General features: G+C 52.3%; 1 protein-coding gene across 2 annotated transcripts in view; it reads right to left on the reverse strand.

Annotated features, from left to right (window-relative positions):
• LOC139543181 (constitutive coactivator of PPAR-gamma-like protein 2) overlaps positions 1–15,553 on the reverse strand; it is a 128,436-nt gene that overhangs the window by 41,892 nt on the left and 70,991 nt on the right. For both annotated transcript variants that reach the window (XM_071349445.1, XM_071349446.1), the window contains exon 8: positions 1,202–1,463. In XM_071349445.1, coding sequence (XP_071205546.1) covers positions 1,202–1,463 — 262 coding nt within the window. The remainder of the gene's footprint in view (positions 1–1,201; positions 1,464–15,553) is intronic.

The raw sequence follows: 15,553 nt of genomic DNA on the forward strand, positions 1-15,553 counted from the left end.
TCCGGTCTTGCGCCCCTCTGGCTCGTGCAGTGGAGATCACCGTGGGCTATACTTGGCCTTGTCTCAGGGTAGTAAGTTGATGGTCTGTGCTTTGGCAAAGTGGGTGGGGTTATATCCTGCCTGATTGGCCCTGTCCGGGGGTAACTTTGGACGAGGCTACAGTGTCCCGACCCCCTGTCTCAGTCTCCAGTATCTATGCTGCAATAGTCTATGTGCCAGGGGGCTAGGGTCAGTCTGTTCTATCTGGTGTCCTGTGTGATCTTAGTGATGCTCCCTCATTCTCCCATCCCTCAGTCCTCTGTGTTACCTTGGTCAGTATGTGGTATATCTGTGGATACATCAGTCCTCTGTGTCTGTTACCTTGGTCAGTATGTGGTATATCTGTGGATACATCAGTCCTCTGTGTCTGTTACCTTGGTCAGTGTGTGGTATATCTGTGGATACATCAGTCCTCTGTGTCTGTTACCTTGGTCAGTATGTGGTATATCTCTGGATACATCAGTCCTCTGTGTTACCTTGGTCAGTATGTGGTATATCTGTGGATACATCAGTCCTCTGCGTTACCTTGGTCAGTATGTGGTATATCTGTGGATACATCAGTCCTCTGCGTTACCTTGGTCAGTATGTGGTATATCTGTGGATACATCAGTCCTCTGTGTTACCTTGGTCAGTATGTGGTATATCTGTGGATACATCAGTCCTCTGTGTTACCTTGGTCAGTATGTGGTATATCTGTGGATACATCAGTCCTCTGTGTTACCTTGGTCAGTATGTGGTATATCTGTGGATACATCAGTCCTCTGTGTTACCTTGGTCAGTATGTGGTATATCTGTGGATACATCAGTCCTCTGTGTTACCTTGGTCAGTATGTGGTATATCTGTGGATACATCAGTCCTCTGCGTTACCTTGGTCAGTATGTGGTATATCTGTGGATACATCAGTCCTCTGCGTTACCTTGGTCAGTATGTGGTATATCTGTGGATACATCAGTCCTCTGTGTTACCTTGGTCAGTATGTGGTATATCTGTGGATACATCAGTCCTCTGTGTTACCTTGGTCAGTATGTGGTATATCTGTGGATACATCAGTCCTCTGTGTTACCTTGGTCAGTATGTGGTATATCTGTGGATACATCAGTCCTCTGTGTTACCTTGGTCAGTATGTGGTATATCTGTGGATACATCAGTCCTCTGTGTTACCTTGGTCAGTATGTGGTATATCTCTGGATACATCAGTCCTCTGCGGTGTCTGTGTTCTGCTACTCTCAACACCTCAGCGCTGACTTGAGGCAGAGGGGGTGTGGTTATGTCCATGTGACTCCGCGTCGCCATTGACAACAGCGATGGAATGTTGGACCTGCTCCCGTTACCGTGGGACCCGCTCCCGTTACCGTGGGAACCATCCCCTCCACCCCCCCGACCGGACGGATCGTCCCACCCGGAGGACTTGTCTGTCAGATGGCTGAAAGAGTGAAAAGAGGGAGAGAGGAGGAGAGAAAGGGTTAGTGATGGGGGAGAGTGGGAGAGAGGAGGAGAGTTAATGAGGGGGGAGAGAAGGGGAGAAGAGAGGGTTAGTGCGGGGAAGAAGAGGGGGTTAGTAGAGAGGGTTAGTGCGGGGAAGAAGAGGGGGTTAGTAGAGAGGGTTAGTGCGGGGAAGAAGAGGGGGTTAGTAGAGAGGGTTAGTGCGGGGAAGAAGAGGGGGTTAGTAGAGAGGGTTAGTGCGGGGAAGAAGAGGGGGTTAGTAGAGAGGGTTAGTGCGGGGAAGAAGAGGGGGTTAGTAGAGAGGGTTAGTGCGGGGAAGAAGAGGGGGTTAGTAGAGAGGGTTAGTGCGGGGAAGAAGAGGGGGTTAGTAGAGAGGGTTAGTGCGGGGGAGAAGAGGGGGGGTTAGTAGAGAGGGTTAGTGCGGGGAAGAAGAGGGGGTTAGTAGAGAGGGTTAGTGCGGGGAAGAAGAGGGGGTTAGTAGAGAGGGTTAGTGCGGGGAAGAAGACGGGGTTAGTAGAGAGGGTTAGTGCGGGGAAGAAGAGGGGGTTAGTAGAGAGGGTTAGTGCGGGGGAGAAGAGGGGGTTAGTAGAGAGGGTTAGTGCGGGGAAGAGAGGGAGAGAGTTGGTGCTAACTAAGACTAAAACAATGTTATAGTAACAGTGGTAACGTCACAGCATACAGACCTTCATGAATAACCTATGAGTGGGTGTGTATGTGTAAGTAACGTGTGTGTGTGTGGGGGGGCAACCGCAGGGTGCATGTGACACGTCTAGTGCACCAACGTTACCATCTGAAAATGAGGCAAAGGACTGATCTACCAGTCACTAGATGAGGCTCTTCACCACATCCCCAGGAATGACAAGATCATTCTGCTAGGTGACTTCAACGCTAGGGTGGGACAGAACAACAGGATATGCAGCGGACTGCTGGGTAAGCATGGTGTTGGCCAGGTCAATGAGAACGGCGTGAGACTGCTAACTCTGTGCTGAGCACGATCTCATTGTCACTAACACCTTGTTCCAGCAGAAGAACAAATATAAAACATCATGGGTGCCCCCACGCTCCAAACACTGGCCCCTGATTGACCATGTCATAGTGAGACGTTCTGACACTAATGACGTCCTGCTGACACGTGCCATGAGGGGTGCAGGATGCTTGACAGATCACTGTGTGGTACTGGCTAAACTCCAGGAGAGAATACGTCCCCCCAACGCTAGCAGAAGTCCAGTAAGAGGTGCCTGGCACTGTATCCAGCTTGAGAAAGCTGCAGTAAGGGAAGAGTTCCATCGCTCTCTCGCTGAAAGGCTGAGGGAGACTGAGCCTCTTCTGAACACAGAGGACCCCATGGACCAGAAGACTGGGCCTCTTCTGAACACAGAGGACCCCATGGACCAGAAGACTGGGCCTCTTCTGAACACAGAGGATCCCATGGACCAGAAGACTGGGCCTCTTCTGAACACAGAGGACCCCATGGACCAGAAGACTGGGCCTCTTCTGAACACAAAGGACCCCATGGACCAGAAGACTGGGCCTCTTCTGAACACAGAGGACCCCATGGACCAGAAGACTGAGCCTCTTCTGAACACAGAGGACCCCATGGACCAGAAGACTGGGCCTCTTCTGAACACAGAGGACCCCATGGACCAGAAGACTGGGCCTCTTCTGAACACAGAGGACCCCATGGACCAGAAGACTGAGCCTCTTCTGAGTAGAGGACCCCATGGACCAGAAGACTGAGCATCTTCTGAGTAGAGGACCCCATGGACCAGAAGACTGGGCCTCTTCTGAGTAGAGGACCCCATGGACCAGAAGTGGGCATCTATTATCTCAGTGCTCAATCAGGCAGTGGCCCACTTCATTGGCTACAGAGGTAGGAAACATCAGGACTGGTTTGATGAAAACTCTGACACCATCACAGCCTTACTGGACAATATGCACAAAGGGCACAGGGCTACTCTCAACAGACCCACATCTGCTACCCTCCGCAAGCAATGGCGTGCATCGAGCAAGGAAGTGCAAACAACCGTGCATGCTCTGCAGAACAAATGGTGGATGAATAAGGCACAGGAATCCACATTTATGCAGACAAAAACAACATGCACAATTTCTACAACTCAGCTAAAGCTATCTATGGCAAAGCACGGAAGTGGTTTTGATGGTCAGCCCACCTCATCAGGATCAGGAAGTCACTTCATCACCCCCATGAAGACAGCTGATGGTCTGACTCTCTTGAACCACCAAAATCAGATCCTGATGAGGTGGGCTGAGCACCACAACCAGATCCTGATGAGGTGGGCTGAGCACCACAACCAGATCCTGATGAGGTGGGCTGAACACCACAACCAGATCCTGATGAGGTGGGCTGAACACCAAAACCAGATCCTGATGAGGTGGGCTGAGCACCACAACCAGATCCTGATGAGGTGGGCTGAACACCACAACCAGATCCTGATGAGGTGGGCTGAACACCAAAACCAGATCCTGATGAGGTGGGCTGACCACCAAAACCTGATCCTGATGAGGTGGGCTGAGCACTTTGAAGCACTACTCAATCAGTGCTCTCCTACAGACCACTCCATCCTGGAAGAACTGCCTGTCCGTCCACCCATTCAAGACCTCAACCGTTCACCAACCTTCCAAGAGGTGTTATCAGCTATCCGTTCCCTCAAGAACAACAAGACTCCTGGCAATGACAGCAACCCGGCAGAGCTACTTAAGGGAGGTCACTTCTGCAACAGAACGCTCCACCAGTACATCACTGAGGTTTGGGACCAGGAGATCGTCCCCCAACAGTGGCCAGATGCAAACATTGTCACCATCTGTAAGAACAAGGGTGACAAGTCCATCTGCAACAAAAGCCGGTGGATATCCCTTCTGGCTGTTGCCGGCAAAGGTCCTGGCCAAGGTGATGCTACACAGGCTGGTGAACAACATCACAGAGGAACTGCTGCCAGAGTCACAATGTGGCTTCAGAAAGAACAGGAGTCCGGTCCACATGATATTCACGGCAGGACAACTCCAGGAGAAGTGCCGTGAACAACATCAGGACCTTTTCATGGCCTTCGCCGACCTCTCCATGGCCTTCGCCGACCTCTCCAAGGCCTTCGCCGACCTCTCCATGGCCTTCGCCGACCTCTCCAAGGCCTTCGCCGACCTCTCCAAGGCCTTCGCCGACCTCTCCAAGGCCTTCGCCGACCTCTCCAAGGCCTTCGCCGACCTCTCCAAGGCCTTCGACACTGTGAGCAGGGAACTACTATGGGGCATTCTACTCAAATGTGTCTGTCTAGACAAATTTGTCAACATCCTTTGCCAGTTCCATGATGGGATGATGGCTCGGATGGCCGTTAGAGGGCAGGAGTCAGTGACCTTTGTAGTAAGCGTCGGTGAAGAGGCAGGGGTGTGTGCTGGCGCCGGTACTCTTTAACATCTTCCGCCTATGTGTCACCCAGCTTCTCCACAAGGAGCTTGAGGACAGCACGGAGCGGGTTCTTGAGCTGCAGTATGCTGAGGACTGTGCACTCGTGGCCCACACTCCGTAAGACCTTCAGTCTGTCCTTGTAGCGGCTGTGAGGGTCTATAGCAGGATGGGATTGTCTATCAACACCACCAAGACAGAGGGTCTGCCAATGGCGATCCAGCCCTCCACCCACCATGCCGGTCTTCACCAATGAACACATCACTGGCAATAGTCCCGTCTATCACATACCTGTGCAGCATCCTCTTGGAGGACTGCAGCATCGATCTCGAAATTCAAAATAAGATCAAGCATCAGCTGCCTTCGGGAAACTCAGACACAGGGTCTTCCAAAACAGGGATCTCCACCTCCACACCAAAGCCTCTGTCTATCAAGCTGTCTGCATCACCACACTTCTTTACAGCTGTGAAGCCTGGGTCACTTACAGACACCACAATAAGCAGCTTGGGCGATTCCAAATAAGATGCCAGCAGCGCATCTGGGGAATCACCTGGTGCAACAGTGTACCCCATATAGAAATACTTGCTAAGACCAACTGAGAGAGTATGGAGGCCATGGTCACCCAGCACCAACTGGTAGAGTATGGAGGCCATGGTCACCCAGCACCAACTGTAAGAGTATAGAGGCCATGGTCACCCAGCACCAACTGGTAGAGTATAGAGGCCATGGTCACCCTGCACCAACTGGTAGAGTATAGAGGCCATGGTCACCCAGCACCAACTGGTAGAGTATAGAGGCCATGGTCACCCAGCACCAACTGGTAGAGTATAGAGGCCATGGTCACCCTGCACCAACTGGTAGAGTATAGAGGCCATGGTCACCCAGCACCAACTGGTAGAGTATAGAGGCCATGGTCACCCAACACCAACTGGTAGAGTATAGAGGCCATGGTCACCCAACACCAACTGGTAGAGTATAGAGGCCATGGTCACCCAGCACCAACTGGTAGAGTATAGAGGCCATGGTCACCCAGCACCAACTGGTAGAGTATAGAGGCCATGGTCACCCAGCACCAACTGGTAGAGTATAGAGGCCATGGTCACCCAACACCAACTGTAAGAGTATAGAGGCCATGGTCACCCAGCACCAACTGTAAGAGTATAGAGGCCATGGTCACCCAGCACCAACTGGTAGAGTATAGAGGCCATGGTCACCCAGCACCAACTGGTAGAGTATAGAGGCCATGGTCACCCAGCACCAACTGGTAGAGTATAGAGGCCATGGTCACCCAACACCAACTGGTAGAGTATAGAGGCCATGGTCCCCCAACACCAACTGTAAGAGTATAGAGGCCATGGTCACCCAGCACCAACTGGTAGAGTATAGAGGCCATGGTCACCCAACACCAACTGGTAGAGTATAGAGGCCATGGTCACCCAGCACCAACTGTACGAGTATAGAGGCCATGGTCACCCTGCACCAACTGTAAGAGTATAGAGGCCATGGTCACCCAGCACCAACTGTAAGAGTATAGAGGCCATGGTCACCCAACACCAACTGTAAGAGTATAGAGGCCATGGTCACCCAGCACCAACTGGTAGAGTATGGAGGCCATGGTCACCCAGCACCAACTGGTAGAGTACAGAGGCCATGGTCACCCAGCACCAACTGTAAGAGTATAGAGGCCATGGTCACCCAGCACCAACTGTACGAGTATAGAGGCCATGGTCACCCAGCACCAACTGTAAGAGTATGGAGACCATGGTCACCCAGCACCAACTGTAAGAGTATAGAGGCCATGGTCACCCAGCACCAACTGTAAGAGTATAGAGGCCATGGTCACCCAGCACCAACTGTAAGAGTATAGAGGCCATGGTCACCCAACACCAACTGTAAAGGTATAGAGGCCATGGTCACCCAGCACCAACTGTTAGAGTATAGAGGCCATGGTCACCCAGCACCAACTGTAAGAGTATGGAGGCCATGGTCACCCAGCACCAACTGTTAGAGTACAGAGGCCATGGTCACCCAGCACCAACTGTAAGAGTATAGAGGCCATGGTCACCCAGCACCAACTGTAAGAGTACGGAGGCCATGGTCACCCAGCACCAACCGTAAGAGTATAGAGGCCATGGTCACCCTGCACCAACTGGTAGAGTATAGAGGCCATGGTCACCCAACACCAACTGTAAGAGTATAGAGGCCATGGTCACCCAACACCAACTGTAAGAGTATAGAGGCCATGGTCACCCAGCACCAACTGGTAGAGTATAGAGGCCATGGTCACCCAGCACCAACTATAAGAGTATAGAGGCCATGGTCACCCAGCACCAACTGTAAGAGTACGGAGGCCATGGTCACCCAGCACCAACTGTAAGAGTATAGAGGCCATGGTCACCCTGCACCAACTGGTAGAGTATAGAGGCCATGGTCACCCTGCACCAACTGTAAGAGTATAGAGGCCATGGTCACCCAACACCAACTGTAAGAGTATAGAGGCCATGGTCACCCAGCACCAACTGTAAGAGTATAGAGGCCATGGTCACCCAACACCAACTGTAAGAGTATAGAGGCCATGGTCACCCAACACCAACTGTAAGAGTATAGAGGCCATGATCACCCAGCACCAACTGTACGAGTATAGAGACCATGGTCACCCAACACCAACTGGTAGAGTATAGAGGCCATGGTCACCCAACACCAACTGTACGAGTATAGAGGCCATGGTCACCCAGCACCAACTGTAAGAGTATAGAGGCCATGGTGCCCCAGCACCAACTGGTAGAGTATAGAGGCCATGGTCCCCCAACACCAACTGTACGAGTATAGAGGCCATGGTCACCCAGCACCAACTGTAAGAGTATGGGGCCATGGTCACCCAACACCAACTGGTAGAGTATAGAGGCCATGGTCCCCCAGCACCAACTGTACGAGTATAGAGGCCATGGTCACCCAGCACCAACTGTAAGAGTATAGAGGCCATGGTCACCCAACACCAACTGGTAGAGTATAGAGGCCATGGTCCCCCAGCACCAACTGTACGAGTATAGAGGCCATGGTCACCCAGCACCAACTGTAAGAGTATGGGGCCATGGTCACCCAGCACCAACTGTAAGAGTATAGAGGCCATGGTCACCCAGCACCAACTGTAAGAGTACGGAGGCCATGGTCACCCAGCACCAACTGGTAGAGTATAGAGGCCATGGTCACCCAGCACCAACTGTAAGAGTATAGAGGCCATGGTCACCCAGCACCAACTGTAAGAGTATGGAGGCCATGGTCACCCAGCACCAACTGTAAGAGTATAGAGGCCATGGTCACCCAACACCAACTGTAAGAGTATAGAGGCCATGGTCACCCAGCACCAACTGTAAGAGTATAGAGGCCATGGTCACCCAGCACCAACTGTAAGAGTATAGAGGCCATGGTCACCCAGCACCAACTGTAAGAGTATAGAGGCCATGGTCACCCAGCACCAACTGTAAGAGTATGGAGGCCATGGTCACCCAACACCAACTGTAAGAGTATAGAGGCCATGGTCACCCAGCACCAACTGTAAGAGTATAGAGGCCATGGTCACCCAACACCAACTGTAAGAGTATAGAGGCCATGGTCACCCAGCACCAACTGTAAGAGTATAGAGGCCATGGTCACCCAGCACCAACTGTTAGAGTATAGAGGCCATGGTCACCCAGCACCAACTGTAAGAGTATAGAGGCCATGGTCACCCAACACCAACTGTAAGAGTATAGAGGCCATGGTCACCCAGCACCAACTGTAAGAGTACAGAGGCCATGGTCACCCAGCACCAACTGTAAGAGTATAGAGGCCATGGTCACCCAGCACCAACTGTAAGAGTATAGAGGCCATGGTCACCCAGCACCAACTGTAAGAGTACGGAGGCCATGGTCACCCAGCACCAACTGTAAGAGTATAGAGGCCATGGTCACCCAACACCAACTGTAAGAGTATAGAGGCCATGGTCACCCAGCACCAACTGTAAGAGTATAGAGGCCATGGTCACCCAACACCAACTGTAAGAGTATAGAGGCCATGGTCACCCAACACCAACTGTTAGAGTATAGAGGCCATGGTCACCCAGCACCAACTGTAAGAGTATAGAGGCCATGGTCACCCAGCACCAACTGGTAGAGTATAGAGGCCATGGTCACCCAGCACCAACTGGTAGAGTATAGAGGCCATGGTCACCCTGCACCAACTGGTAGAGTATAGAGGCCATGGTCACCCAGCACCAACTGTAAGAGTATGGGGCCATGGTCACCCAACACCAACTGGTAGAGTATAGAGGCCATGGTCCCCCAGCACCAACTGTACGAGTATAGAGGCCATGGTCACCCAGCACCAACTGTAAGAGTATAGAGGCCATGGTCACCCAACACCAACTGGTAGAGTATAGAGGCCATGGTCCCCCAGCACCAACTGTACGAGTATAGAGGCCATGGTCACCCAGCACCAACTGTAAGAGTATGGGGCCATGGTCACCCAGCACCAACTGTAAGAGTATAGAGGCCATGGTCACCCAGCACCAACTGTAAGAGTACGGAGGCCATGGTCACCCAGCACCAACTGGTAGAGTATAGAGGCCATGGTCACCCAGCACCAACTGTAAGAGTATAGAGGCCATGGTCACCCAGCACCAACTGTAAGAGTATGGAGGCCATGGTCACCCAGCACCAACTGTAAGAGTATAGAGGCCATGGTCACCCAACACCAACTGTAAGAGTATAGAGGCCATGGTCACCCAGCACCAACTGTAAGAGTATAGAGGCCATGGTCACCCAGCACCAACTGTTAGAGTATAGAGGCCATGGTCACCCAGCACCAACTGTAAGAGTATAGAGGCCATGGTCACCCAGCACCAACTGTAAGAGTATGGAGGCCATGGTCACCCAACACCAACTGTAAGAGTATAGAGGCCATGGTCACCCAGCACCAACTGTAAGAGTATAGAGGCCATGGTCACCCAACACCAACTGTAAGAGTATAGAGGCCATGGTCACCCAGCACCAACTGTAAGAGTATAGAGGCCATGGTCACCCAGCACCAACTGTTAGAGTATAGAGGCCATGGTCACCCAGCACCAACTGTAAGAGTATAGAGGCCATGGTCACCCAACACCAACTGTAAGAGTATAGAGGCCATGGTCACCCAGCAGCAACTGTAAGAGTATAGAGGCCATGGTCACCCAGCACCAACTGTTAGAGTATAGAGGCCATGGTCACCCAGCACCAACTGTAAGAGTATAGAGGCCATGGTCACCCAGCACCAACTGTAAGAGTATGGAGGCCATGGTCACCCAGCACCAACTGTTAGAGTACGGAGGCCATGGTCACCCAGCACCAACTGTAAGAGTATAGAGGCCATGGTCACCCAGCACCAACTGTAAGAGTATAGAGGCCATGGTCACCCAGCACCAACTGTAAGAGTACGGAGGCCATGGTCACCCAGCACCAACTGTAAGAGTATAGAGGCCATGGTCACCCAACACCAACTGTAAGAGTATAGAGGCCATGGTCACCCAACACCAACTGTAAGAGTATAGAGGCCATGGTCACCCAACACCAACTGTTAGAGTATAGAGGCCATGGTCACCCAGCACCAACTGTAAGAGTATAGAGGCCATGGTCACCCAGCACCAACTGGTAGAGTATAGAGGCCATGGTCACCCAGCACCAACTGGTAGAGTATAGAGGCCATGGTCACCCTGCACCAACTGGTAGAGTATAGAGGCCATGGTCACCCTGCACCAACTGGTAGAGTATAGAGGCCATGGTCACCCAGCACCAACTGGTAGAGTATAGAGGCCATGGTCACCCAGCACCAACTGGTAGAGTATAGAGGCCATGGTCACCCTGCACCAACTGGTAGAGTATAGAGGCCATGGTCCCCCAACACCAACTGGTAGAGTATAGAGGCCATGGTCACCCAGCACCAACTGGTAGAGTATAGAGGCCATGGTCACCCAGCACCAACTGTAAGAGTATAGAGGCCATGGTCACCCAGCACCAACTGGTAGAGTATAGAGGCCATGGTCACCCAGCACCAACTGTAAGAGTATGGAGGCCATGGTCACCCAGCACCAACTGGTAGAGTATAGAGGCCATGGTCCCCCAACACCAACTGTAAGAGTATAGAGGCCATGGTCACCCAGCACCAACTGGTAGAGTATAGAGGCCATGGTCACCCAACACCAACTGTAAGAGTATAGAGGCCATGGTCACCCAGCACCAACTGGTAGAGTATAGAGGCCATGGTCACCCAGCACCAACTGGTAGAGTATAGAGGCCATGGTCACCCAGCACCAACTGTAAGAGTATAGAGGCCATGGTCACCCAGCACCAACTGTAAGAGTACAGAGGCCATGGTCACCCAGCACCAACTGTAAGAGTATAGAGGCCATGGTCACCCAGCACCAACTGTAAGAGTATAGAGGCCATGGTCACCCAGCACCAACTGTAAGAGTATAGAGGCCATGGTAACCCAACACCAACTGGTAGAGTATGGAGGCCATGGTCACCCAGCACCAACTGGTAGAGTATAGAGGCCATGGTCACCCAACACCAACTGTAAGAGTATAGAGGCCATGGTCCCCCAGCACCAACTGTACGAGTATAGAGGCCATGGTCACCCAGCACCAACTGTACGAGTATAGAGGCCATGGTCACCCAGCACCAACTGTAAGAGTATAGAGGCCATGGTCACCCAGCACCAACTGTACGAGTATAGAGGCCATGGTCACCCAGCACCAACTGTAAGAGTATAGAGGCCATGGCCTCCCAGCACCAACTGTAAGAGTATGGAGGCCATGGTCACCCAGCACCAACTGTAAGAATATAGAGGCCATGGTCACCCAGCACCAACTGTAAGAGTATAGAGGCCATGGTCACCCAGCACCAACTGTACGAGTATAGAGGCCATGGTCACCCAGCACCAACTGTTAGAGTATAGAGGCCATGGTCCCCCAGCACCAACTGTAAGAGTATATAGGCCATGGTCACCCAGCACCAACTGGTAGAGTATAGAGGCCATGGTCACCCAGCACCAACTGGTAGAGTATAGAGGCCATGGTCACCCAGCACCAACTGGTAGAGTATAGAGGCCATGGTCACCCAGCACCAACTGTACGAGTATAGAGGCCATGGTCACCCAGCACCAACTGTACGAGTATAGAGGCCATGGTCACCCTGCACCAACTGTAAGAGTATAGAGGCCATGGTCCCCCAGCACCAACTGTACGAGTATAGAGGCCATGGTCACCCAGCACCAACTGTAAGAGTATAGAGGCCATGGTACCCCAGCACCAACTGTACGAGTATAGAGGCCATGGTCACCCAGCACCAACTGTAAGAGTATAGAGGCCATGGTCACCCAGCACCAACTGTACGAGTATAGAGGCCATGGTCACCCAGCACCAACTGTAAGAGTATAGAGGCCATGGTCCCCCAGCACCAATTGTAAGAGTATGGAGGCCATGGTCACCCAGCACCAACTGTAAGAGTATAGAGGCCATGGTAACCCAACACCAACTGGTAGAGTATGGAGGCCATGGTCACCCAGCACCAACTGGTAGAGTATAGAGGCCATGGTCACCCAACACCAACTGTAAGAGTATAGAGGCCATGGTCCCCCAGCACCAACTGTACGAGTATAGAGGCCATGGTCACCCAGCACCAACTGTACGAGTATAGAGGCCATGGTCACCCAGCACCAACTGTACGAGTATAGAGGCCATGGTCACCCAGCACCAACTGTAAGAGTATAGAGGCCATGGTCACCCAGCACCAACTGTACGAGTATAGAGGCCATGGTCACCCAGCACCAACTGTAAGAGTATAGAGGCCATGGCCTCCCAGCACCAACTGTAAGAGTATGGAGGCCATGGTCACCCAGCACCAACTGTAAGAATATAGAGGCCATGGTCACCCAGCACCAACTGTAAGAGTATAGAGGCCATGGTCACCCAGCACCAACTGTACGAGTATAGAGGCCATGGTCACCCAGCACCAACTGTTAGAGTATAGAGGCCATGGTCCCCCAGCACCAACTGTAAGAGTATATAGGCCATGGTCACCCAGCACCAACTGGTAGAGTATAGAGGCCATGGTCACCCAGCACCAACTGGTAGAGTATAGAGGCCATGGTCACCCAGCACCAACTGGTAGAGTATAGAGGCCATGGTCACCCAGCACCAACTGTACGAGTATAGAGGCCATGGTCACCCAGCACCAACTGTACGAGTATAGAGGCCATGGTCACCCTGCACCAACTGTAAGAGTATAGAGGCCATGGTCCCCCAGCACCAACTGTACGAGTATAGAGGCCATGGTCACCCAGCACCAACTGTAAGAGTATAGAGGCCATGGTCCCCCAGCACCAACTGTACGAGTATAGAGGCCATGGTCACCCAGCACCAACTGTAAGAGTATAGAGGCCATGGTCACCCAGCACCAACTGTACGAGTATAGAGGCCATGGTCACCCAGCACCAACTGTAAGAGTATAGAGGCCATGGTCCCCCAGCACCAATTGTAAGAGTATGGAGGCCATGGTCACCCAGCACCAACTGTAAGAGTATAGAGGCCATGGTCACCCAGCACCAACTGTAAGAGTATAGAGGCCATGGTCACCCAGCACCAACTGTACGAGTATAGAGGCCATGGTCACCCAGCACCAACTGTTAGAGTATAGAGGCCATGGTCCCACAGCACCAACTGTAAGAGTATAGAGGCCATGGTCACCCAGCACCAACTGTAAGAGTATAGAGGCCATGGTCACCCAGCACCAACTGGTAGAGTATAGAGGCCATGGTCACCCAGCACCAACTGGTAGAGTATAGAGGCCATGGTCCCCCAACACCAACTGGTAGAGTATAGAGGCCATGGTCACCCAGCACCAACTGTAAGAGTATAGAGGCCATGGTCCTCCAACACCAACTGTTAGAGTATAGAGGCCATGGTCACCCAGCACCAACTGTAAGAGTATAGAGGCCATGGTCACCCAGCACCAACTGTAAGAGTATAGAGGCCATGGTCACCCAGCACCAACTGTAAGAGTATAGAGGCAATGGTCACCCAGCACCAACTGTAAGAGTATAGAGGCCATGGTCACCCAGCACCAACTGTAAGAGTATAGAGGCCATGGTAACCCAACACCAACTGGTAGAGTATGGAGGCCATGGTCAACCAGCACCAACTGGTAGAGTATAGAGGCCATGGTCACCCAACACCAACTGTAAGAGTATAGAGGCCATGGTCCCCCAGCACCAACTGTACGAGTATAGAGGCCATGGTCACCCCGCACCAACTGTACGAGTATAGAGGCCATGGTCACCCAGCACCAACTGTAAGAGTATAGAGGCCATGGTCACCCAGCACCAACTGTACGAGTATAGAGGCCATGGTCACCCAGCACCAACTGTAAGAGTATAGAGGCCATGGCCTCCCAGCACCAACTGTAAGAGTATGGAGGCCATGGTCACCCAGCACCAACTGTAAGAATATAGAGGCCATGGTCACCCAGCACCAACTGTAAGAGTATAGAGGCCATGGTCACCCAGCACCAACTGTACGAGTATAGAGGCCATGGTCACCCAGCACCAACTGTTAGAGTATAGAGGCCATGGTCCCCCAGCACCAACTGTAAGAGTATATAGGCCATGGTCACCCAGCACCAACTGGTAGAGTATAGAGGCCATGGTCACCCAGCACCAACTGGTAGAGTATAGAGGCCATGGTCACCCAGCACCAACTGGTAGAGTATAGAGGCCATGGTCACCCAGCACCAACTGTACGAGTATAGAGGCCATGGTCACCCAGCACCAACTGTACGAGTATAGAGGCCATGGTCACCCAGCACCAACTGTAAGAGTATAGAGGCCATGGTCACCCAGCACCAACTGTACGAGTATAGAGGCCATGGTCACCCAGCACCAACTGTAAGAGTATAGAGGCCATGGCCTCCCAGCACCAACTGTAAGAGTATGGAGGCCATGGTCACCCAGCACCAACTGTAAGAATATAGAGGCCATGGTCACCCAGCACCAACTGTAAGAGTATAGAGGCCATGGTCACCCAGCACCAACTGTACGAGTATAGAGGCCATGGTCACCCAGCACCAACTGTTAGAGTATAGAGGCCATGGTCCCCCAGCACCAACTGTAAGAGTATATAGGCCATGGTCACCCAGCACCAACTGGTAGAGTATAGAGGCCATGGTCACCCAGCACCAACTGGTAGAGTATAGAGGCCATGGTCACCCAGCACCAACTGGTAGAGTATAGAGGCCATGGTCACCCAGCACCAACTGTACGAGTATAGAGGCCATGGTCACCCAGCACCAACTGTACGAGTATAGAGGCCATGGTCACCCTGCACCAACTGTAAGAGTATAGAGGCCATGGTCCCCCAGCACCAACTGTACGAGTATAGAGGCCATGGTCACCCAGCACCAACTGTAAGAGTATAGAGGCCATGGTCCCCCAGCACCAACTGTACGAGTATAGAGGCCATGGTCACCCAGCACCAACTGTAAGAGTATAGAGGCCATGGTCACCCAGCACCAACTGTACGAGTATAGAGGCCATGGTCACCCAGCACCAACTGTAAGAGTATAGAGGCCATGGTCCCCCAGCACCAA

Source organism: Salvelinus alpinus, chromosome 17 (assembly GCF_045679555.1).
Source record: "Salvelinus alpinus chromosome 17, SLU_Salpinus.1, whole genome shotgun sequence".
Lineage (NCBI taxonomy): Eukaryota > Metazoa > Chordata > Actinopteri > Salmoniformes > Salmonidae > Salvelinus > Salvelinus alpinus.